Genomic DNA, 27,556 nt, shown 5'->3' on the forward strand with positions numbered 1-27,556 from the left:
TTGGTTTCTAATTAATAAAAAAACAACAAAACAAAACACCATTTTATAGTGCATTTTTATTTGACTAATATATTTATAAATAATATGTTGTCCAAAAAGTAGCCAATGCGCCAAATGATATTTTTTACGCCAAAGTAAAAAAAGGGTAGCCAACCTTGGCGCAATGTAGCTAAATCATGCAACGCTGGAAGGAATACTAAATAAAGCTGGAGTTGGGACTGAAAAGGATTATAGAACCAAATGCGGGGGAAGGAGAGAAAGGACAAAAGATAAAGAAGTGAGGAAGGTTGGAAAATTAAGGGTCCATATTTGTTTAACAGAAAGTCTATTTAACCTTTCTCACTACTTTTTATCTTTTCGCCTTTCTCTTCTTTCCCGAATTTGGGTCTATAATTCTTTGAGTCACAATTCCAGCTTTATTTAGTATTTCTTTCTCATTCACACATCTCCAAGTATTTGAAAATATTTCCTTTCCACTCAAAAATAAAATATGTATAAAGGTTTACGGCTTTGTGAAACTTCTTTTATTAGGTTTATACNCTAGATTTACTAGTTTAATACTGTCAATAATCAGAATAGTAGATGGCTTTATGGAAAATAAGCTTACTCATGCAATTGGAAAAAACCTTTCACCAGTTATTATAATCAGCATTGAGAAATTTGTTGACTCAGGTAATTTTCTCTTGTTTTTGGTTTAAACGTAATTTTTGAAACAAAATACTAAGAAAGTTTCTTTCCAAATTAAAATGATTAAATTCTGTATATAAATATACAATTCAAATACTGATAAATACTTTTCAGTTCTTAAAAACAACATTTATGAAGATATGATTAATTCTGATGTCTGGAATAGATTAATGAAAGAGATGTTTCCACTTATTCCCGATATAGTATTTGTAGAAGTTCAAATGGCTGTAAGTAGACTACAGTAATTCTTATTTTGCAAAGAATGATGATATATAACTTGAATAATTATTAAAATGATTATATGGACTTAATGAAAAGTCCAGACATCTATCTAAATTAATTATAAATCTAGAAGAATTTCATTTTAAGTTGTATAGTATATATTCATATTTATGTTCTCTTTAGTAATAAATTATGTTTATACTGTTGTTATTGCTTTGCAGAGTGAATATTTTAATAAAAATCGTGAGCAGTTAAGACAGTTATGTGACTTAGCATCAAATAAACATCAATGGTTGAAATCTGTTTCTTATGATTCTATTATGAATATATATTGTCACCAATCTCCCAAATTATGGCAAGAAAAGCTTAATTTACTCAGTAGATTACATACTATACCATACTATTTACCTTTTGATTTACAATTTATGAAAGGAATATTGGCTATTTTTGTATATAGTTATGAAACAATCCAAAAGCAGGAACAATTTAATATTTTAATACTGATTGTTACTTTCTAGTCATATATATTTTTAAAATTTCATAATAAAAAAAGATATTTCAGACTAAATATTAAAGAATAAATTATCACATTTAGTTGTTCATGCAATAAATATTTGTATTATAAATTAAAATTTGTTATGATGGTTCTTAACATGATAGTGAATTAAGTCTTGATACTATTTGTAAGTTTTCAGTGATGGTGGTGAGTGATGGCAGTGAATATTCAGTGGCAAAGTTATAGAACTTTTTTCCATTGGAAGAGGTGGTATTTGCAGCTATGCAAAGGAGCCAATTGAAATGTAATATATCAGTCAATCGGATGCACTATCACATTTTCTAACTTGATATAGATTCTAATGTTTTTATGACAGATACATACTATATTGAACTGAATTTTATTGGATATTGAAAGTGGCAGTAAATCTTAGCAGCTGCAACAAATATTCAACATGGAATTTTTGTATGAGTTGCTAGAGGACATTGTGGGATTTCCATAGTAACTGCCTCCATTACTCACTACAGGTGGAATCAAGACTTTAGAATAAAATTTATAAACTGAAGATAAATTTTACAATATGAGAAAAACTAATTTAAATAATCAAGTACTTAAAAAAATGGCAAAAGAGGATCTGCTGTAACCCAGGCCTCATACAAGCTCTCAATGGCTGTATATAACCATCATAAAACTTTTGGTAACAGAGAATACTACATTAAAATTATAAATTTCCACAATTTAAAGATGTAAAAGTTATTACAAATTAATCTGTTATATTGAAAACTTTAATTTGAATTTTCATTCACTTCTACTCATTATTTTTATAAGATACTAGCTGTATCCAGCCACACATTGCTATGGCTCAAAATGTATCTATTATAAATGTATAACACTCCCATGGGGGGGAAATTCAAAAAATTTCTTTTTAGTGTACATTCTTTCGACATACCCTATTAAAATGCAATCAAAAACATAAGACCACATCTAAAATAGTATAATAGAAGCTTTCTTCACAGTAAGCCTTAATTTTGTCCCTCTCCCCCGCAGGGGGAATTTCAACATCTATATAATATAAAAACAAATGCGTATTTGAATGCAATGTTGTGTCAAAATTTCAAAGTAATCGGTTAAGAACTTTTGGAGATTAAGATTTTGAACAAACGAACATTTACATTTTTATTTATATAGATTTATTCTGTTTGAACCATTCTGATTCCTGATGAATTAATAGTTATAGTAAAAAATCCAGCAACGAGTTGATTAATTTTCCCAGCAACATTTAAAACTATGTGTATGGCACTCAACTGTTATATTTTATTANAAATCTGTTTCTTATGATTCTATTATGAATATATATTGTCACCAATCTCCCAAATTATGGCAAGAAAAGCTTAATTTACTCAGTAGATTACATACATCCACTCCAATGTATATTGTGGATAATCTCCATCTTTTGGTAAGCAGTATTATTTATTTTTCTTTATGTAAGAATATTTTTATTTTAAAACTTATTATCTTTGAAATTTCTAAAATTTCTAAACTTTTATGTGAAGTTTATCTAATTCTCTACAAAATATTGTTTAATATTTAAATTTTTTAACAATTTGAAACATTATCTATAGGTTGCACTAACGTTTATATTGATCACAGTTACCATAATTTCATACAGATAATTCTTGGTAGCATATAGCCCACACTAGCATTTACCTCCAAAGAAAATTGCTAGAACAGATTTGTTGCATCTGCACCAGTGGTGTAGCATGGGTGTCAGCCACCCAGGGCGGAGGAAATTTTCACCCCCCCTTATTTAGGTATCTCAATTTAAAAGACTAAAATTCAGTTTCGTCACAGAATAAGTAATGAAAAATTCCGTGCTAGTGTTGCCACCTTATTAAAATCGCTGACTCGGAAGGCAGGTGAGGTTTGTTCGAATAGAAGTTCCTGACGCATGCGTAATGTCATTTTGCAATGTGAAGAATAATGTGCAGTGCATGCTGGTTCTAAATCAGTTAGAGTTAGTGACTAGGGAGACTTGGATAGGAGTAACGCAAGTGACCTAGCTGTATTGGATAGCGGAGGATCGTACAAGCAAAAAAAGAAAAAAAAACAGGGCCCACAACATCCCCGGATGGCAAGTCGATTTCCGGACTATCCAGATGGATAGTAACACTATTCCATGCTCATTTCAATCGGTCCGAGTCATAGGTGGACGAAATTATGAAATAAAATGGTTCAAATTCTTACAAGATATTATTATTATTTTTTATTGTGAAATTTTGCCGCCCCCTAAAAAGTGCCCTCAGGGCTGGCCACCCCTGACGCCCCACTACGCTACGCTACTGATCTGCACCTCCTGCACCAATTGAGTGCCATCGAAAGTATGATGCTGAGATGCAGTTTAGAAGTTACCATCCCAAATATTAAATTGTTGTTTTGTTTATAACCATACTGTGTCTATCCCTGCTTTGTATGTAATTAATAAAATAATTTAATGTTCAATACCCTTTGCTATATATTATTCCTGAGTACAATTAAAGAGATCGATTGAGGATATGCATTACATAATTTTGATTTTGGGGTAGATATGTGCAATGCATTATGGAGCATTTTGGGAGGATGGAATGGTAATTCAAGAGTATAAAAATAGCATTATGTAATGTATGGACAATTTCATACACTGATCCCTAAAGATCTTTATAATTATTTCAATGTAATGAATACAAATACAATTCATATTGAAACACAAAAAGGAATTTAATACAGACTATATTATGTGCATATTAATGGTGTGATTGCACCACATGCCTGCTAATAATGATGATAATTGTTAAAATAAACTTTAAAATTATGTTCTGTTTAATTTTTTTAATGTTAATAATGTTCAATGGTATGAGTTTGAGATTTAATTGCTCAGATATTATTTACTATGGAGAAGTAAAATATGATAAAATTAGCAGTCAGTTTCTAAATAGTTCTCTGAGATAACTTATTTATATTCAGAGGGAAACTACTAGAAACTTATCAACTTTCAAGATACAAGTAGGAATCTATAATAGTAATATCAATTGAAGTATGAATTAATGCAGTATATGTGCCTTCAGTGGTTTAAGGGAAAATTGGGATGGCAAATGAATATGTCTTCAGTGCACAAAGAATTTTTTTTTAACATTTTCTAAAGACACTCTCAGTGACTTTAGACAAAGGAAAAGTTATTTGATGAGTTTGTAATTGCAAATTAAAATCAACAGATAATCCACACTATTTCATTACCCACACCATAGATAACTCCATAGGATTTCTGCTTGAAATAATGGTACTTGAAAAAATTATTTATCAATATAATCATATGCACAATTGATTGAATGCAGAAACTCTAGATTTTGAATTTTAAATAAATATATTTTTAATTATTTGATAGTTTATCAATAGTATAGATATTGTATAACTCAAATTATACAGTATAAAGTTTAATTATATCAAGGTCTAGAAATAACTATTTTTATATTATTTTTATCAAAAAGAAACTAATTTGTAAGATAAATAATGTTAAAGGATACATTACAAGACAATTTTAACATTTCTAAAAACTATTTTTGAGGTTGGAAAATCATTACAATATTGTAGTACAATATGTGAACAAAAAACAAGTTATATAGCATCCAGAATTTAGTTTTTTTACTGTAATAATGTAAAATATATGTTAATATTTTTTACTTTAATTAAATAATTAATCTTTCATAAATTTATTGATGAACCAATATCCAAATTGTTTTGCATTCTAATTTTGAAAAATTATTGTAGTATTTAAGTAAGTTTATGATGAGATATTACTTATGAATAAAATGGAATTAATGAAAGTTAAATTTATAAATATTTGTTATTAATTCATTAACTATAACTATTATTAATTATTAATAGAAAAATTTAGTTTATCTTAGTAAGTCATCATAGCACAAATTTTAGAACAAAAGCAACTAAAGTTTTTAAATTATGTAATTCTTGAGACTTTTCTTTCTAATTCATTAAAAACGTGTTTGTTATAACATTTATCTATGAATTCAATAAATGTATCAATTTAAATATATATATCAATTTCTTCATTTAATAATTAATTTTCTAATATATGATATATATTAAACTTAATACTTTTTTACTCTAGAATTTAATATATTTTATCTATCTTTAGGAGATAGATTAAATATATAAATTTTAGAATAACTAGAATTCTAGAATAGAATAGAATCCTAAAGATGGATCAATCTTCTAAAAACATTAAGCATAAAATAAAAGTTTGATCCAAATGAAGCATTAGTTTATAAAACATAAGATGACTTTTATAAATGAAAATATTATGAAATTAATTAGTTTAATTTGAAGTAAAGTTGAAGTAAAGTATTTAAGTTAATGAATGTTTATATAATATTTTTTTATTTTTGTTTTCTTCCATAGCTGAACATGAATTACACAATAAGGAATCAATACAATGATTGGGCATCAATAAAATTATATAATATTTTAGAAAAAATAATTTTGGCACTGGTAGATAAGTTTGCTTCATCTCAACTAGGATTCTACAGAGGTGAAACAAAATATTGGAAACCAATTCTGCAAGCCGTTGAATCTTTAGTTCCTTCTCTTTTTAATTCTTTGTACGTATTATATATATATTTTTAAATATGATTTATAATTAATTAATTATATTCCAGTACTCTATTTATAAATGTAAAAATATTTAGTGAAAAATTGAAAACTAATTGAAGTTAGGAATGATACTGATTTCTATATTTCACTCTGATTTTGTTTTTGCTTAATATAACTAAATTAGATTAAGACTAAGAACTAGTTCTTTAAATGATTAAAATAATTAGTTCTTGGTTATAAATTGTACATACCTTAATTAAATGATAAGAGAATATAAGTGATAATGTTACAAAAATTTAATAACATATCAATCCTATTCATATAATTGAATATTCAAAATGATAACTGTATAGAACTGATTCATTTTGAAACAGGGAATAGTTTCAATAAATAAGATCTATTATCAACAAATAAGATCTATTGAATTAAGCATTTCTAGTGTAAAGAATATTTATATGACTTATCTCTAAATTATAGATTGTTAAATTGAAGTTCCATTAATTTATGTTTATGAACATAAATTCAGTACTCTAAAATTTCTATAAATAATCTATAATATTTTAGAAGATTATTATATTGAGAACAAAAATAAGGCATTGAAAGTATATATCCTTTTTAAGGATATCCTAAATGTGTAAATATCACATAAAATAAAGCATGTTAATTGAAACTATTTGCTAATTCTTTAATAGATACAAATTTCATAAATTTAATGAACTTTTCATTTTTAAAAATGTTAATTCTTAGTTAATTTATGAATCATATCTGTAAGCATTTCTTTTTTTTGTACTCCCTTTTATTTACTTTTTAATGTTGTTTTGGTTACTATACTGTTTAAATATTTTTAAATTAATATATATACTTTATTTTGTCTATTTACATATATCTACTATTATATAATATGTTCATGTAATTTAAAATATTAATGTTTTAATATATTAAGTAAGCATTAGCAGCTGTATTCCCAATTAAATAATTTATAAGTTTTGGTAAGAGTTACTCTTATCAACAAACTTGAATTATTATCACAATAAAATTTAAATTAAAAAAAAAAAAAACATAATCTAACAGATTGTTTAAGAAAAACTTTAATGATTGTAATCATTAGATTAATTTGTGATTTATCTTAATTTTAAAATACAGAATATAGTGTTATAATAAATTAAAACTTAAAATGTGGATTGTAATATTGTAAAAATTAAAACATTAAATTAATAACAAGTCAAATTAACTTAAGTATTTTTATAAAAACTTATATTATGTATTAAAAGAAGAAATTATTGATCTATTTCAGCATTTCATCTTCAGATAACTAAAAATTCTGCAAATTTCAAAAAAATTCCAGATAATAATATTTTATGTGGATTTTATTTCAAAACATAAAATAATTATCATCATTTATATGATACTAATAAATACAATACATTTTCATGGTAAATTTTATATTAATTGTATCAAGATTTAGAAATATACAACTAATTATGCTGTTTCTATAATTAATTATCTACAATCAATATCAAATAATTGATACACCATTAATAATCACAAGTATTAAACTCACTTTTTGATTATTTTGAATATTTCATTGGTTTATTTATTTACATATGAATTCTCTTCTTAAAGAAATATTTAACAATTTTCAAGCATTCTTCATTCAAATTCAATAAATAAAATTTATAAATCAAAATTTTATTTTATGTAGAAATTTTTGAAAATAAAGCAAAATAATAATTCTTATGTAATTGAAAATATAATTTTTAAAGTATTAATCATAACTTTTAATTTAGTAGATTTTAGCTTAATAATTTAACTTATGTAATTTAATTTTTTTAAATTTATTTAAAATCAATTAAATTTATTTCATTTATTTGAAATTGTTAAATAAATAAATATGTTTAATTTAAAACATTTTCCAGAAATAATCATGCTTGCTCTCGTTTCCATATTTCTAAAAAAGATAGTGCTATTGCAAAATTGATAGATCAAGTCATAACAAGAATGCCAGGTATTTTATTAAAATGATTTTTTAAGTCCTCAATATATAAATAATTTTTAAATATTAAAATAATCATTATTCTTCAGATGTTGAAACACTTGTCTGTCAATATCCACATTTTAATTTGACAAGATTTTATCAAGATATATCAAGAAAATTAGATTTGAAGATATTAATTAAAAAGGTAGAATTTACTTCATTAGATTTTTATTTTAAAATAAGTAAAAACTTAAAAATTTAATATTTAACACAGAAAAAAATATAACGTTTGTGAACTAAAATTTAACATGAATGATCTTTGAATACTATTTTCCTTATAATAGCAGAAATAAATTTCTGCATTGAAGAATTTATAATGAATCACAGTTTCTTTTTAATGAATTGAATTTCAATCATAAAGAAAGAACAGACTCACATAGAAGTTTACAAAGCCTTTTGATTATTAGAAATGTATTCAAACCCTCTCAGTTTGATGAATTAGGATGGTTTAAAGATGTTTCATGTAGTAAACAGTTTACATTTCTATGTTTGAGTCTCATTATTTATGGTTGAATAATTATGGAATCATTGTTTTTAGTTTTAAAATAATTGAAGTTTTAGTTTTGTTAAATTGCCATTACTCTACCATTACATGTTTTTTCCACAAATGCTTTTTGTTTTGTAAAGCAAAATAAAAATGAATCTATTAAATGTAATGATTCACGCTTACTTAAATACATTAATTTGTAGCATAATGAGTGATTACACTACAAATTAAAGCTGATTTTCTGATGTTACTAACTAATTCCAACAGATGGAAAAGTTTAATTATAATACCTGCTAACTATAATTATACAAAATACTTTTCTGAAAATAAATTTATTATAATTAACTGTCTCTATAAATGCAAATTAAAAACTAGATAAAGAAACATTCTAAATCAGGGTGTCCAAATTTTTTGTTTCTCTGGACCACATTGAAAGAAGTCATGGAGTTTTGGGTTACAAGTATATTATATATATACTTGTGGCCCAATTCTTAACTATACTTGTATATTTAAGGATTGTTTAACATGTCTAGATAGATTATAGTAATAAGTATTAAAACTATCATGAAAAAAGATATTTTAAAAAATTACTTCTACAGACACTTTCAATTTTTACTTAGAAATAATAGAGACAAACAAAAATTATTTGAAAAACACAAATATTTGTTTTATTTTGGTTTCTAATTAATAAAAAAACAACAAAACAAAACACCATTTTATAGTGCATTTTTATTTGACTAATATATTTATAAATAATATGTGACCCAAAAAGTAGCCAATGTGCCAAATGATATTTTTAATGCCAAACTAAAAAAAGGGTAGCCAAATTTGGCACAAAGTAGCCGAATCTTGCTATGCTGGAAGGAATGCTAAATAAAGCTGGAGTTGGGACTCAAAGGATTATAGACTCAAATGCGGGGAAAGGAGAGAAAGGACAAAAGATAAAGAAGTGAGAAAGGTTGGAAATTTAAGGGTAACTATTTGCATAACAGAAGATCTATTTAACCTTTCTCACTACTTTTTATCTTTTGTCCTTTCTCTCCTTTTCCTCCTTTCCCTGAATTTGGGTCTATAATCCTTTGAGTCACAACTCCAACTTTATTTAGTAAATCCTTCCTCATTCACACATCTCCAAGTATTTGAAAATATTTCGTATAACTCAAAAATAAAATATGTATAAAGATTTACGGCTTTGTGAAATGTCTTTATTGGGCCGCATTGGAACTGCCTGGCGGTCCGAAGGGCCACGCGTTTTGAAGGTTTATGCATTACTTAAAAGCTGCGAACGCAACAAAAAAATTTTACTCGTCATAAAACGATAAATAGTTTGTCAAATTTTTATTCATAAAAATGCAGTTTCAACTGCTTTTTATTTTATAAAATCAGTCTTCTTGCGCTACCAGAGGGCCTTTTAAACAATAGGTAGTCTATTAGACAGAGTTAGATAACCCAACAAATAGGGTATAACATTTTTTGCAGGGCTTATCACACCAAGGCTGACTGAAAGAAGGACCAGAACTTTTATAAAAAAAAGGTGGTCTTTAATAATCACTTATCAAACTTAGGTAAGTATGCATTTCGGGTACAAGGACCCCTCTTCAGCTTACAAACACATGGTAACACCGTAACAAATACAAAACCAATAACCTGACAGGTTATTGGTTTTGTATTTGTTACGGTGTTATACACTGCATACGGGTTATACACCGGGATAACCCATGTATGCAGTGCACTGCATTTACAATTTCTCAATGTAACACATACACTAAACTAAATTATCAAGTATAAATCAGAATACAATGATCATATGGTATGACATATTAACTCCACCAGTAAATGTCTTAGTTTCTCCTACATTTTCCAAATTCTGGTAGACGGTTACATTATTAATAATAAATATTGTTAGGTATATTAAACCATAAATAAAAGGGAGGTTAACATTGAACTTACTCTTATTAAACCAATTGGTCACCAGATTTTAACAGAACAAAATACATCCAATCTATAAGCTATTGTGAAGACAACTGCACTGACCATCTGCATTTTACAAGGTGATGTGCCTATACTCTTACATCTGTTCAGCATCTGTTTCAAGGTTAAGTGTAAACAATGTCAACCCACCCCTCATGTAGCTTCAGTCCCGTGTTGTTATTAATTCTGATGTCTTCCTGTATCTTCAGAATTTCTAGGTGTTTCTGTAGTCTTCTTTTTAGTTGATTGTTTTCTGTCATAATACACTTGATGCTGTCTTTTAAAATTTCACATCCTTCAGTGTTGCAATGTTGTGCCACTGATGATGATATCAAATTATTTTTGATGGCATATATATGTTCTTTAATTCTTGTCTTTAATTTAATAAGCCCTGCAAAAAATGTTATACCCTATTTGTTGGGTTATCTAACTCTGTCTAATTTTCAGTCATGGGCAAAAAGCGTTGTTTATTATTATAATAGGTAGTCTGTTAGTGTTGGTCAGTAGTAGTCCAAATTCAATACAAACATTTGTTTCTTGAAAATTTGATCACAGTTTAAATACAGTATTTACTTTTAATATTACTGATATGTCATCAAAAAGAAAACATGTTGTATTATCATTAAAATACAAATTAAAGTATTTGTTTTGATTATCCGGATTTTTCCTTATCCGGACTACCTTCATCCCCAATTAGTCCAGATAATCGAGGTTCTACTGTATATTAAAATATGTTTACTGAATAATGACATTTAATTAAGAATGAAAAATTATTGAAATGTACTATTCTAAAATGTAAAAAAGAAATTTAACTTAAGATTTACAGCCAGTTGAATATAATGGTTAATTATTTATCAAATACCCGATATATCAAAAGATTAACACTATGAATATTGTATGGTTAACGCTAAATTTTTTAAATCAAATTTTCCAAGGCTTAATGTTATTAATATTTAATCTATTATCATTCATATTATAGTATAATAAATAATATTTTACACATAAATTATGATATTTGATATACATGGTGATTTTTCAAATTTTTCATGTATAAAAAATTAATTATTTATTACTTTCAGACAATGTGTAAGAAAATTCCATTTTACATTTGTTATTTCATAATATTTATTTGATAATACACTTTTTAATGTTAATCAAATGTCGTTACTAAGATTAGAGAAAACATAATTGTTTATACAGTGAGTGATCGGTTAATGAACAGTTCAGACTGCGAACAAATTGGATAATGAACACTTTTGCCAAAGATTTTTATGTTTGGACAACAAACACGTGTTCAGATAACAAACACCTGACAGAACAAACACAAGAAGAAAGATTTGTAAAACTATATTTCAATAGCATCTATACATGGTTTATGGAATGAGACTTTTACAGTTGTATACATAATTTTTCTTGCACTAGTTAATTTCTGTTTTCTGAATTTTTGTAAGTGCTTTTCTTAACTTCTTACTTAAAAACTAATAATATTGTGGGGCCTAAAATGAGTGGAGTCTCAAGAACTATGTTCTTTTTCTTTTTTTAACTCTTTCCATCCTGTGCACTAAGAGGGCCTCTTTTAGCAGGCCCATTATCGGTTCAGCCAGGTGCACAATGGGGTGGCCAAGTGGTGAGGGAGGGGGCCAACATATCTGGTCAGACTACCTCCTGAAAAATTCCTAGGGATTTTTCAACCCATCCAGATTCTATCCCAAGTCCCTCAGAGCAGTAGGCTGCTACCTTGACCATCCAGCCATCCAAGAACTGTGTTCACTATAGAAACTAAGCAAGAGAATAGCCAAAGTAGAGAGTGGGCAGAAGATGTCTGATATTGCAGACAGATGACTTCAACCGGTCTACAGTAGCTACAATCTTAGCTAAAAAAGATATAATCAAAAAGACTGAAGCAGATAAAGGAGTAACAAAAATCTCATATGAGAAACAAAGATGTGCCAATCATAAAAAATGGAGAAATTGTTTTTAGTTTGTTATTACATGTAAATAAATGTAGTAAGGAAGTATATAATTTATTCATTTATTTTTTGGGGTCTCCGGAACGAATTAATCAAATTACCATAAAAATCTATAGTAAATCGGTTAATGAACAATTTGGATAGCAAACATATTCTTGGAATAGATTATGTTTGTTAATTGATCACCCACTGTATTCTGCTCTTTTATGTTCTGTTAGGGTATTTGGGCTGCAATTTGAAAAATTGTAGACCTATAAATTCCCACTATTATCAATCTGTATGTCTGTCCTTCCATAACCTTGAGAATGGTGTTAGATAGATGGAAGCTGAGACCAGATATGGAAAGAGAGGTTGGATGCACTGATTAACTAGGTATGAACTTTCAGTGCAAACTGGATATCACATTATTTCAATTCAAAAATTTTCTCCTGAAAGGCATTAGATAGATGACCAACATGACTATTGCTAACAGGAAAAGTATGATGTATGATGCCACTAATAATAATTTGAGGTGAAAGGCATATGTTTTTAATTAAATTTATTAAAAATATGTTTAAAAATTGCAGCCTGGCATTGTGACGATTTCACAATAAATAATTGCTTGTTTATTTTAGGCTAAATTCATTTGTTACAAATTTATTAAGGGCAACTGAGCTGTGGGAAGAAATTTAGCATCTAGTATCATTTAAAATTTTATACTTGATATTGGCTAAATGAAGTGAACACTATAAGTAGCCCCAAAAAACATGAAGTAAAAAATTTAAAAAATCAACTGAAAACTTTATCAAACATCACTTATATAGTTACTGCCTTCTTTTTTCTTTCATTGAGTTTTCTGGAAAAGCTGAAGAATTAAAGCAGAAATGTTTGCAGAAATTACACTAAATGTGAAGACAGATATTAAATTATCCAAATAAGATCCTCTCTGGTCTCTGTCAAACTGGCAACATTGAACTTTCTTCAGAAAAAAACTTGCATGAACTGAAACCCAGACTGATGGAAACAATGTATATCAAGGATTACCTGTAACTGGTTTTCTTGAATTTATATTCCAGTTTAAAATCAACTAAAAATACACTACAAAATGCAATAAATTATGTTAAGATTTACCAAATGAAAAGAAAAATAATTGTTTTTGCTTGACATTAATTTTTGATAAAAATTATAATGGCACAATTAATGCATTGTTCTAAGAAAAATTTGAATATAAATATACTTGCCATAGAAATACATATTATACTAATAAAAGGCATTCATGTAGAACATAATGTACATACATTGGATATTATATTAGTATATTATTTATTTCTTTTATGACATTGTAATTTGTGAAGAAAGATCAAACTGTAGAATGTGTTAGTTTTCTGTTCTGAATTCAATGGAAATTATTACATTCTCTTAAGATATAAATTTTTAAATCAAATTAATTTTAAAAATTTCTATNAGACAAAGGAAAAGTTATTTGATGAGTTTGTAATTGCAAATTAAAATCAACAGATAATCCACACTATTTCATTACCCACACCATAGATAACTCCATAGGATTTCTGCTTGAAATAATGGTACTTGAAAAAATTATTTATCAATATAATCATATGCACAATTGATTGAATGCAGAAACTCTAGATTTTGAATTTTAAATAAATATATTTTTAATTATTATAAAATGGCAAAAAGCTTAATTTTGAGGTAGGGATGGGTTTATAAAAAATTATAAATGTTAATGACGTATAAAATTGTTGTTAAGTCTGACCCTACTTGAGATATGACATATGACCATTCTTTATCTCCATTGACCTTAAACCACCAAAATTTAATAGCATTAATAGCCCTAATACCAAACCTCCCTGCAAAATTTCAGAAAGTTTAGACGAAAAGCACTGGAGTTATTAAGCTTTAAACAGGGTGAACGAAATTATGTCCCCTCACACATTATTGTCTATACATACAGAAAAATACCATTTTTCAACATTTATATAAAAATCTTTAATCTTTGGGGGATCATTTTTTGATCGATTGCCTTACTTTCCCTCTGTTTTATATATATATATATATATATATATATATATATAATTAGTCAAGTTTTTAGTAAGTTTATAAAATACATTCATTTTGAGAAATTTAAAATTTGAGTAATTTTCTCATATATTCTATGCTATTTATTAGTCAAATTATCAATATATGTGACTAATTTTTAATTTATTGTGAAATTTCCTAATAAATAACATAAAACTAGGATTAATATATTAATAATATTACTCAAATAAACCATTAACTTATGAATAAATAAATATATAATATGTATATTAATTTTGTAACAGTTTGAACAGCTTACAAACAATAATTATGGCTTTCTGTATGCAAAATCACTTGCATTTGTAGAAATTGTAAGTTATTTTATTGAAATGCAAAATGCATCAAGAAATAAAGAAACAACAGAAATTCTTCAGCCGAGAGAACTTTACCAAAAAATAGACAAAACCCTCGACAGTGCAATTGAGAACAATGCTGTAACCCTTTCAGAGTTAGCAAGGTAGGATTTATCTGATTGCAGTATATGAAATCATCAATTAAAAACATATTTTCTAATTTTGTTAAATTGATTATTGTATATTTAGTTTAGCTAATGAGCTGTATGATGTAGAAACTACCATCAATAATACTTTAAATGGAAGAAATGCATTGAATGCTCTTTATTATGCTAGTTGGTATATTAGACACTTTTTAAACAAGAGAATAAATTATCAACATCAAGGTAAGTTTAGTTGAATTATTTATAATTCTCCTTTATAATTAACACATTCACAACATTGTATAATGCAGACAGTGCATTTGTATCTTTTATATCAAGCCACCTTGCTCTCTATCATAGTAAAATTGATTGTTACTTAGCTTGGCTGCATTTTTCATTAGGTGTTCATCTTTGGTATAAAGCAGGGGTGGCCAACCTGCGGCTCGCGAGCCACATGCGGCTCTTTGAAGGATTATTTGTGGCTCTTGATAAATGTACCCAAGTTCCCTTTCCATTTTTGTGTTATTATATTTTTAAAAATTATTATCGTTCCGTATGTGTTTCAAAATGTCTTTTAAATTACTAACAACAAATATGAAAGATTAAGTGCAACGTTGTAACAAATTTAATTTCCGTCCAAGTTAAGAATGATATGACTCATCGAAAACTGCNCTCAACTAGGATTCTACAGAGGTGAAACAAAATATTGGAAACCAATTCTGCAAGCCGTTGAATCTTTAGTTCCTTCTCTTTTTAATTCTTTGTACGTATTATATATATTTTTTTAAATATGATTTATAATTAATTAATTATATTCCAGTACTCTATTTATAAATGTAAAAATATTTAGTGAAAAATTGAAAACTAATTGAAGTTAGGAATGATACTGATTTCTATATTTCACTCTGATTTTGTTTTTGCTTAATATAACTAAATTAGATTAAGACTAAGAACTAGTTCTTTAAATGATTAAAATAATTAGTTCTTGGTTATAAATTGTACATACCTTAATTAAATGATAAGAGAATATAAGTGATAATGTTACAAAAATTTAATAACATATCAATCCTATTCATATAATTGAATATTCAAAATGATAACTGTATAGAACTGATTCATTTTGAAACAGGGAATAGTTTCAATAAATAAGATCTATTATCAACAAATAAGATCTATTGAATTAAGCATTTCTAGTGTAAAGAATATTTATATGACTTATCTCTAAATTATAGATTGTTAAATTGAAGTTCCATTAATTTATGTTTATGAACATAAATTCAGTACTCTAAAATTTCTATAAATAATCTATAATATTTTAGAAGATTATTATATTGAGAACAAAAATAAGGCATTGAAAGTATATATCCTTTTTAAGGATATCCTAAATGTGTAAATATCACATAAAATAAAGCATGTTAATTGAAACTATTTGCTAATTCTTTAATAGATACAAATTTCATAAATTTAATGAACTTTTCATTTTTAAAAATGTTAATTCTTAGTTAATTTATGAATCATATCTGTAAGCATTTCTTTTTTTTGTACTCCCTTTTATTTACTTTTTAATGTTGTTTTGGTTACTATACTGTTTAAATATTTTTAAATTAATATATATACTTTATTTTGTCTATTTACATATATCTACTATTATATAATATGTTNTTAACTTATGAATAAATAAATATATAATATGTATATTAATTTTGTAACAGTTTGAACAGCTTACAAACAATAATTATGGCTTTCTGTATGCAAAATCACTTGCATTTGTAGAAATTGTAAGTTATTTTATTGAAATGCAAAATGCATCAAGAAATAAAGAAACAACAGAAATTCTTCAGCCGAGAGAACTTTACCAAAAAATAGACAAAACCCTCGACAGTGCAATTGAGAACAATGCTGTAACCCTTTCAGAGTTAGCAAGGTAGGATTTATCTGATTGCAGTATATGAAATCATCAATTAAAAACATATTTTCTAATTTTGTTAAATTGATTATTGTATATTTAGTTTAGCTAATGAGCTGTATGATGTAGAAACTACCATCAATAATACTTTAAATGGAAGAAATGCATTGAATGCTCTTTATTATGCTAGTTGGTATATTAGACACTTTTTAAACAAGAGAATAAATTATCAACATCAAGGTAAGTTTAGTTGAATTATTTATAATTCTCCTTTATAATTAACACATTCACAACATTGTATAATGCAGACAGTGCATTTGTATCTTTTATATCAAGCCACCTTGCTCTCTATCATAGTAAAATTGATTGTTACTTAGCTTGGCTGCATTTTTCATTAGGTGTTCATCTTTGGTATAAAGCAGGGGTGGCCAACCTGCGGCTCGCGAGCCACATGCGGCTCTTTGAAGGATTATTTGTGGCTCTTGATAAATGTACCCAAGTTCCCTTTCCATTTTTGTGTTATTATATTTTTAAAAATTACTTAAGAATAAAACAATACATAAATGATAAAATTAATAACAAAGTCTAATTTTTTCTGCCATTATTTTTAATCAAAGAGAAACCTAATCAGCTAATTTTATTAAATTATTAGCCTAAATATAACCCAAAAAATCTAGTATAAAAAGCACTTTTTTCTTTTTAATTTTTATTATAAATAATGTAAATATATCTATTTGTAGTGTGAGCTACAAATGATAAATGATGAGTGACATTTAGAATATAATCATAAACCATCATTTACCAAATGTATACATGGACACCCAAAATACAGACATATCATGATAAAACTCATCATAAATATCATCTTTGTATTCTGAAACAAATTTTAAAAATGCACAGCATCTGATAAATAGAATATATAAATGCAGAAAAATAATTTATTCAGAAATTCCATTGTTTAACACTTCTCTGCATTACATAATTGCATTTTATCTTGTGTTTTTGTATTTTATAATATTTTATTTATTGTATTTTACCACACATTTCATTTAATTTCATTATTATTTTTTAATGCTTTTTGTATCACATTTTAAATCTTACTCTACACATTCTGTTTTTTTATTTATTTTATATTGTTAATTAATCAGTTTTATTGGGGACTTCCCTTGTTATTTGTGTACTTAAAGAATAAAGAATATATGTTTCAGGGAACAAACTGAAGATCTCCCTANAAATAATCATTTCATTTCAGATATATGAAATAAAAACTAATAAACTAAATGATGTTGACTGCTTGTCAGTATTTAAACCACTTGGCAATTCAGTATTATTTATTCAACAAATGTTAGGCGATATTTTGCCAATATCAAAAATGCGTCATTTAAAAGAATGTTCAGAAAATTCTAGAAATGGAGAACTGATCAGCAGCATTAGAAAGTGAGTAAAAGATATTTGAAATTTTAAAACCAACATTTAGTTCAAAGTTAAGTTTAAATTTTATATTTGTTTTTAATATGTTTTCAAAATTAATTTTAGGTATGCAACTCTGTTTAAACATGTATTATCATTAATAAAAGAATTCAGTAATTCTACAAAAGGAATCATTACTTCACCTCAACGTGCATGGCAAATGTTTCAAGACTTTTCTACCCCCCAAATGCCAGGTATTTATTTATTATTGAAATAAAATCATAAATTATTTTGAATTTGTAGACAAAGTACTAATTGTAATCCTTTCTTTACTGAAGCTTTTGTTAGATTATCAGAAGTAATAATTGATGTGGAACAGTTCCAAAATGATTTGCAAGTCACTCCATATAATTTGAGTTTGGATGTTATAAACAAATTGATGAATTCATCTATAAATCTTAACTGGGTAAGAAAGAATACAAGTTGGAATTTTTTAGTCTGGTACTCAGTGTTTTGTGTGGTCAGGCTTTTTTAAGTATGTTTGTTTTATAAAAAGTTTTTATGCTTCAAATGGATAGTTTCATTCATTTATTAATCATTATAAAATCATATCAATAATGTTTGTTGTGGAAGGAAGATGTGTAAAAAAATATATTAGATGAATTTAAAGAAAAATTTACACTATATTTAAGTATGACTTAATTGCGAGGAATTAGATTTTTATTTTTAAAATGTTACAAATTTCTTATACAAATTTTAAAGAGAACTACAGTTTTATAGCCTTAAAAGAGTAATGATTTTTTAAAATAATTACTAAAATGCACAACTCAGTTATAAACAACTCTACAGGTTTAGTTTTTACATTCAATAATACCAAAGTTTTGGTATCCAATGGTAATGAGAGGTTTAAGTGGTATATGTAAACTAATATTAAGTTAAACATAAATATATTGGTTGCTACACTCCTATGTGCTATGTTTGAATATGAAACATAAACCACCCATCACTATTAACTACCAAAACTTTAATATTGCTAAAAGTAGTTAGGATAAGGTCACCTGATGCCTTGGTCCTGCTAACAGCACTGTCTTGATGACTAATCTTTAAAGTATAATAATGTTAGATTCAAAATGTACTAGACCATTACTGAATCACAATACTGGACTAAAAGGTTTCAACTGTAATTTAAAATTTTTATACAATCTTAGCAAATTTATTATTACATATTATATAAAATAATTCGATATTAATTACTACATGTATAAATTAAATTTGAAAATCCTTTAAACATTTCAGCTTTACCATAAAAATTATTCCCTTATCTTGGTGAAAGAAGATTTATGTTCAGAAAAGCATAAGAAAGGAACTTTTATAGTTTCTTCTGATAAAGAAAGTCTAATTATGAACACTTTATGCAAAAAATTAGGAATTGAAATTATTCTTCAAAGTATTGATAAAATTAAAATTGAAACACAGGTAAGAAATTTTTATATACATATACATAATAATTACATTAATTAAGCAAGGATATATTAACTTGAAACAAATATGCAAAATAATTAATATATTGGCATATTTAATATAATACTCTTTGATAAATAATAATTAGAATTATTTATAAATTTATTATAAATGATTATGAAGAATCTTTTCCTAACATCATCCTATTTATATGATTGGTATATACTTTTTGTTATGATTGTATAAATGCTACATTTAAGTACCATATTTTTTTTGGCTGTTTCAGAATCATATTATATAGTTCAATGTTTATTTCCAAAATTAGACTAGACTTTTAATTTAAAAGATGATAAACTTATGGAAATTCAAATTTCATTTATGATGGTTCATTTATAAAATATTAAAATTTTTCGTTTTAGTTACCATTATTACAAAAAGAATATTTCTTGAGTGGAAAATGGTTAGAACATCTAGTCATGAATGCACAGTCTACACTTGATAATCTGTTTAACTTAATTGATACTGGAAGCAGATTAACATCTGGTTTAGCTGCAGATTTGTTTTCTGCATTTGCAAAAGTCATCAATGAAAACACTGTTGAAAAATTACTTAACAGGTAAAACAATTTTGGAACTCTAATCTCAGTAAAGTTAAAGAATCTGAATTAATAATAATAATAATTATAATTTTCATTTATTTAATGACATTTCATGATGAAATCTAAAGTTTATCATCAATAAGACTAAGTGCTAATAAAATTTTTAAGTTTATTAATTGATAAAACATTTTTCAATACTATTATATTTTATTGTTGAATACAAACTTAATAATATACCATTAAAAATTGAACATACAAAACATAACTACTAGTTAAATAGTAAAGAATTTAAAATAATTTATAAAATTTATGTAACAATACTTCATAGGAAACTTTTTAATGCTACATTTACTATTATGTTTGATTTTAAATCAAAGAATATCTTATAATAAAGAACAATTCAAATAATATTTTCTATTTTTTTCATAACTTTTAAATTTAAAATTATTTTAATCAATGAATGGAAATCAAATTTTTAAGACAAATCTTTTAAAAGATTTTGTTTTAAGAAAAATATGCCAAACTTTTTGCTTTTATTTCTAAAAAGGATGATTGAAAGTCATTAAGCAATTTTATTAAATGATGGAACAAGCTAAAAGAAAACAGATATGATAAAAAAAAAAAAAGGAACAAGTGTGAAATTATATTGAAAACAATGTCTTTGATAATAAAACTAAGGTTAAAATGTTATGCATTAATAGTATAAACAAATAGTAAATATTTGTAAGACAGTACAGGATTAAGTAATACAATATAAATTTGCTGTATGCAAAAGATCTCAAAATATCTTCCATATTACCAAATGCATAATTATACTGAAAAACTATAGACAATTATTACATAAATTATTTGTTCTTCTGTTACTGTTACCAATTATTTAATTATGTCTTTCAGAAATGATAAGAAATTCCAGATACAACTTTCTAAAAACTAGAATGAAAACAAACAATTTTATTTTGGATTTCATAATTACAGTAAATGAAGGAATATGCTTTGCAAAATAGTTAGTTGTTATATTGACATATTTATATTCTCTCATACCATATTTAAAATTATTTACATGTTTATTATAAGTGATTACAATGAATTTTTTCATTAAGTAATTGTATTTTGTACTGAGAATTTTGCTAGATGGTAATTGGAAAAATGTTGAATCGAAATAGATTGTAATTGCTTTTTTTTTTACAAGATGACAGTAACAAAAGAAATCATTACATTCTTGTTTAAAATTATATCTGCCTTACATTTTTAATATGGTATGACAATAATCACGATGTAATCTATAACCTATGTAAATGAATTTAATGTTTAATTAATTATCATAACTTGAATTTTATAAATTTTCAGGAAATCCTTTTTGAGAAACTTTAGAGTTGACTCTTGCTATATCAAACTTTGTTAAGTCAAATTTTATTTTCACTCCATTTTAACTCAAACTCAATGCATTGTGCATGTGTATAAATCAAAATTGTTTTGAAAGCAAAATCTAGGATTCTGGGAAATTTATTTCAATGTGTGATATGTACTCTCTGTTGCATTTTAAAGGAGTCACATTAAAACCACTTTGATTTTATTTTAAGTTTGTCTTAAATGTTTAATTACATACATTTGAAGAAATATTTAGTTATTTGACATGCTAGTGCCTTAGTGCCTCCAAAGTCATGATACAAAATACAAAAAATTAATGAGATTTTACACTAAAAATGTTGTATTTTAAGTGTAATTTGATTAGTTCACATTTAACAATAATCAAATTTTATAAATGGCTTTTTAGTAGCTATGTCACACACACAATTTTTCTGAGGCAATCAAGCAGAAACAATGGATTATTGGCATCTTTTACTAATAGTATAAAGATTCTGTTATTTAATGTATATATACAAATCTAAAAAGTAATATCAGTAATATACTTAAATCTGTAAATATTGCAATAAAACTAATGCAATCAATCTCATGGAATGAACAGACAAGAATTTTGAGTTACAGAAATTACCATTACTGTAACTCAAAATTCTTGTCTGTTCATTCCATTCTGAGAGACAATTGGTATTTGATCTTTAGTATTCCAAGTTCATAATGTTAAAAATTCAATATAATTGGAGGATAAAGCAATAATTTTGGTAATCTTTATAGTAAATTATTGAATCTCTTCTGAAAGCATGTGCAGGGGTATGATGCTATGCTACCAGGACTGTACACATCTTTGCTATCTTAAAATAAAAAAACATAGAATATATTTATTAAATAACAAATAATTAAATTAAAATAATTTGTAAATTACTCTTAATGTTTTATTTGGGAAAAGAAGATCATATTAAAATCTTTTACATGATTATTATTTATTGTGATAGTAATAAATGTAGCTTATACTGAAGATTGAAATTTCTGAGAAAGCTGGAGTCTTCTGCTTATATGCTATTTCAGCTTTTTTTGTATCCAAATATTATAAACTGAGAACAATTTTGAAGTTAAATGCCATAAATTTTTAAAAATTTTTACAAACATAATTACTAACATTAATTAAAAAATATAATTTAATTTATAGTCTACAAGGTTTGATAGACTCATTGGAACCAGTATTTGAAGGAAGTCCAGTATTAAATGATATGAAAATAATATTGAAAGGAATTCAAGGTTTAAAATCTTTGCAAGGCCTTCATTTATTTGATATAAAATGTAAGTTTATAAAATATTTGTTGATGTTAAATCACCTCAAAAAAGTTTTTTTATTAATTTGAATTTCATATTTTGAATAGATCGTGTTCAAGACCTTTTCTCTGATCCAAACTCATTAAAGAAACTGTTAAAAAAAGATCTGGCAATTGATGACGATGCTGTGGAATCTGTTATGAATGCCAATCTAGACTTAACTGTGGTACAATTTATTAAAATAAATTAATGTATTTATTGTTCAAGCATAGGAATAAATTTAATTTTTTTTAAATAATTTTATAGCTTTTAGCAAATGAAAATCCAACAACTGCTAAAGATATTTTTTGCAATCCAGCTGAATTGAAACAATTATTAAATGTTGAAAATTCAAATATTACTATTGAGGAAATAAGTACAACACTGTGCAGCATTTCTGCATCTCAAGCTGTTAAAGCATCAACTATACTGCTTAGAGAACTCGCATTATCACGCATAATTGGAAATGTAAAAAGAGAGACTTATTTTTATATTTATGTTTAAGTTTTTTAAAACTATATCAATAACCATAAATTGGCATTTTTCAGTTTGCAAAATTGGGAATTGAAGATTTAATTCAAAGAGCAGGTTTAAGTTGGGATGAAGCTGTAAATACAATTAATATACTTAAATTGGCACCCTCCATAATACCAAAAATAAAACAGCACATTTCAGAATTAACGAAATCATTGGATCCCGAATTTAGAGAACATTTAATGCAGCTAAATGTTACAAATGATGGAATTCGTGTTTTGGGAAGTGAGCATTTTGTACCATAATTATTTAAAATTTCCATTTTCTTGAATAGGATATAAATAATTTTATATCTTATCAACTATTTTTAATCTGTTTACTAATTTAAAATTAAATATAAATCATAAATGAATCTTTATTAATTAAAAAAATAATTAAAAATATAAATTATTAAACAGTTGTCATTAATATACAATGTATTTTAGCACCTCAGGCTTTGAAAGCATCTGGAAAAATTTTATGCGGTAAGCCTCTGAAAACACTTCAAGATGAGTTTAACGTCTTGCAAATTTCTCATAGTGCACCTCAACTGGATAAAAGAGATTTGGAAGAACTACCAAGTATGATATTTTTTATTTCATTTTAATAAAAATCACATAATACCATATTTCCTCAATTCTAAGATGCATCACGAGTTTAAAATTGAAGTTTAAGATTTTTTTTATAGAAGGAAAAATTTTTAAATAATTAATTTTATTAAATTTTACTAAGTTAAAAAAGCAATACAAAATCCATGAAACAGAAACTTTTTTTTGGCAGTTCTGTTGCATTCTCTTCTTTATTTTAAAGGTGTTTTCTGTCAACACGGATACGAGCAAGTTATGAATATGGTAGGAGGACCTATTGTTTGGGGTTTCTTTAAGCCAATCTTACGAGGAAAAATTTTATTTTCTCCCAACAACATAAAAACTCAGTTAATTATGAAAGAGGTAGGCTGTATAAAACAATTAATAATTTAAAATTGGGAAACTTGCTAAAATCTTCTAAAATTTTTTATTTTTTTTACAGCTAAACAGAACCTTTAATTCTATTACAAGATTTATAGATATATTACATGCTTGGGGAGAAGGAACAAGTGGACTACAATATTTGCAAAAACATGAACATAAATTTGAGAAAATGAAAGTTAGAAAATATTAATAACATTTAATCAACTGTACATTTGTAATTTTGAAATATTTAATTTTTTGTTTTCTATATTTTGCAGAAACTGATTCAATCAGATGCAGTTCAGCCTCTGATTTCTCAGGTTATTGGTGATGATGCTAGTAATATATTAAAAGGATTTAATATTGCTTCACTTAGAAATCAAATCAGTAATGTAAGCGGACTTCTTGACTTAGTACAACTGGTTGGAAATATGTCGCAGTGTTTTGAACTTAATAGATTCGTTGGATTTGATAATGAACTTGAACTAGAAAAAGCAGCGTCAGTTTTGCACGAAAGAAGAGAATTTATTGCTGGTATTGCTTTCTTTTATTTTAATTTATTGTATAGTTTTAATTTTATATTCTGTGAAAATATTTATTTATATTTTTTAATGTTTTAGCTATTGTATTTTTAAATATAAATGAAACTAGAGAAAAAAGGGATGTTGAGAATACAGGTCGTTTGCCATCACATATAAAATATAAACTAAGAATGGATATAGATAATATACCATCTACACGCAAAATTCGTGATAAGTAAGTTTTACAAAAATTTCAATTATATATTAATTGACAATTCAGTGATAAGTTAAACCTAAAAAAATATTTTTTTAATTACAGATTTTGGAAACCAGGTCCTAGAGATAACTTTTTAGATGAGCTTAGATATTTTCGTGGATTCATACAATTGCAGGAGTTAGTAGATCAAGCAATCACTATTATACAAACAGATTACAATATGAGTATATCTGCATCATCTTATATGCAGCAGTTTCCCTATCCATGCTATGAAAAAGATGAGTAAGTGCAAGACAACACTAGATATTTTCTTAATATTTAGAATAAATTAAATATCATTGCTTTAAGTCTAAGTAAGGTTTGATGAAATATTGATTCTTGTTTTATGACAAGCAAAAATCAATGTTACACAATATTCATATATATTCAGTTATATCAAAATTTATAAAAGAATACAAGAAATGAGTCCCACTAGCTGCAATATAATTTATAGTTGTTCCTGTAGTTGATAGAATTTATTTTTAATATAATTATAATATTTAAAAGATTCAATGTATAATAAATCTTTTAGATACCTAGCATTACAGGTAACCTCCGTATAACACAGCACTTCTATAGCACGGATTCGCTCTAACACAGTTCGAGAAATGGGTAAAACCCTCGTACAACATGAAATGTAATAAATTTTTACATACTTAAGTACTAATAGTTCACAAAAATTATTATTTTTGTAAACTATTAGTACTTCAGTGTGTAAATTTTCTTTTCTCGTCTCCATACACATGGTCCTTCGCGAAAATTGTTTCAATTTTGCCAGATCTCGACGCTTCTGCATTCTGTGTTGCCAGATGTTTTTCCCTTATTCCATAAGTGCTTAGCACCATATAAGGAAATTTATAAAGATATTTTAACTAGAAGCAAGCAATCTAAAATTACATACACTTTTTGCAAAAGGTAAAGCATGAATCTGAAAATAATGCAGAAAAATGCTCAGAGGATAACGATAACTAGCCAAAAATAAAACGCTCTCGGTTAATAGTGCTTTTAGTGATGACAAAGAAAACATTGTTAAATTTATAATAATATGTATCACTTAAGAAAATTTTAATAAAGATATTTACCTTAATTATGAAAATATAGTAGCATGTTTTTTAATTTTTGGAACCTAATCCTCCTTTTCGTACTAGTTCTTTGTTTCGCATAACACAGCAATTTTTTGGAACGTAACTACCGTGTTATACGGGGGTTACCTGTATTATAGATTCATGCAATTGCATGAATGTGAATTAGATGTAGGAAGATTTGAATAGAACAATTTTTTGAGAGTATAGATAATAGTACCTGATAGTAAAATAATGTAATAGGTTTAATAAAATTTAAGATTTAAAATTATTTATCATATAAAACAATACATGGCATTTAGGATAAAAACCCAGATACTCATGTTTAATGATGTGTGAATAAAATAGAACAATATAAAATTAGTTTTTCAAATACTAGCAAATGTGATTTATATTATTTAAAAAGATTTAAATCACATTTGTTTTTGTTTGATTCAATATAAAGTGAATAATTTGAATAAAATATACGTAATGAATTATTTATTCAATTTGAATTATGTATGTATGTAGTTAACGTTACTTATGGAATTTCTTAAGAATATTTCTTAAATTAAGTATCATACTGTAATGTTTCTTTTATAAAAAATTAAAAGTTAATTTTGAACTTAAAATCAAAATTCTCTACTGTATATCAACTGCTAATGAATAAATTTAAAAAAATGTTAACAACTATTATAAAAATATAATATCTTAAAAATCTTTTTTATTTATTCCTAGATTTGGACATTTCTTAAAAGCAACTCTTCCAGTAATTATGACTGTGGCTTGGATTTTTCTCATAGCCTTTTTAGTTCGAGAAAGAGTTTTGGAAAGAGAACTACATCTTGAAGAGGTATTTCAAAAATTTTATATTTTTAGAAATAATTTGATTACATTTTAAATTTTTTCATATAATTACAAACTTTAAACATAATTTAGAGTAGACTGAACAGTTCTAAATTGCTTTTACACTCATTTCAGCATTTTTTTAAAAATTATTTTGATTCATAGTAATGTTTAAATGAACAAAATAAATTCTGTTTAGTATTTTGGTTAGAATTCTAAATTAGTCAATATGTAATAACATTATTAATAATTATTAGATATATTATTAAACAAACTATAAATAATGCATCAGTCAGCTAATTAATAACAAATTATATGTATAATA

General features: G+C 25.8%; 2 protein-coding genes across 2 annotated transcripts in view; both read left to right on the forward strand.

The window, feature by feature from the left end:
- Nucleotides 1-558, forward strand: part of LOC111635765 — a 49,261-nt gene extending 48,703 nt beyond the window's left edge. The window contains exon 32 of the mRNA XM_023380831.1: nucleotides 532-558. Coding sequence (XP_023236599.1) covers nucleotides 532-558 — 27 coding nt within the window. The remainder of the gene's footprint in view (nucleotides 1-531) is intronic.
- On the forward strand, nucleotides 551-27,301 carry LOC111635766 (ATP-binding cassette sub-family A member 13-like). The gene is made up of 23 exons (XM_023380832.1): nucleotides 551-672; nucleotides 802-914; nucleotides 1,131-1,207; nucleotides 2,729-2,861; nucleotides 5,855-6,054; nucleotides 7,963-8,051; nucleotides 8,129-8,226; nucleotides 18,180-18,364; nucleotides 18,464-18,591; nucleotides 18,676-18,803; nucleotides 19,634-19,813; nucleotides 20,218-20,414; nucleotides 22,942-23,072; nucleotides 23,153-23,271; nucleotides 23,352-23,552; nucleotides 23,633-23,843; nucleotides 24,044-24,178; nucleotides 24,408-24,547; nucleotides 24,627-24,743; nucleotides 24,826-25,081; nucleotides 25,168-25,303; nucleotides 25,388-25,567; nucleotides 27,124-27,301. The coding sequence occupies exons 1-23, from the start codon at nucleotides 591-593 to the stop codon at nucleotides 27,284-27,286; spliced, it is 3,399 nt and encodes a 1,132-aa protein (XP_023236600.1). The 5' UTR covers nucleotides 551-590; the 3' UTR covers nucleotides 27,287-27,301.
- Nucleotides 27,302-27,556: the final 255 nt, after the last annotated feature.

Source organism: Centruroides sculpturatus, unplaced genomic scaffold (genome assembly GCF_000671375.1).
Source record: "Centruroides sculpturatus isolate CEXI.00-Female unplaced genomic scaffold, Cexi_2.0 scaffold775, whole genome shotgun sequence".
Taxonomy (NCBI): domain Eukaryota; kingdom Metazoa; phylum Arthropoda; class Arachnida; order Scorpiones; family Buthidae; genus Centruroides; species Centruroides sculpturatus.

Coding starts and splice junctions, on each gene's coding strand:
- LOC111635766 (XM_023380832.1), top strand. CDS start 591: ATGGAAAATAAGCTTACTCATGCAATTGGAAAAAACCTTTCACCAGTT. Junction 8,227..18,179: donor TGAAGATATTAATTAAAAAG/GTAGAATTTACT, acceptor ATTTCATTTCAG/ATATATGAAATAAAAACTAA. Junction 18,365..18,463: donor CTGATCAGCAGCATTAGAAA/GTGAGTAAAAGA, acceptor AATTAATTTTAG/GTATGCAACTCTGTTTAAAC.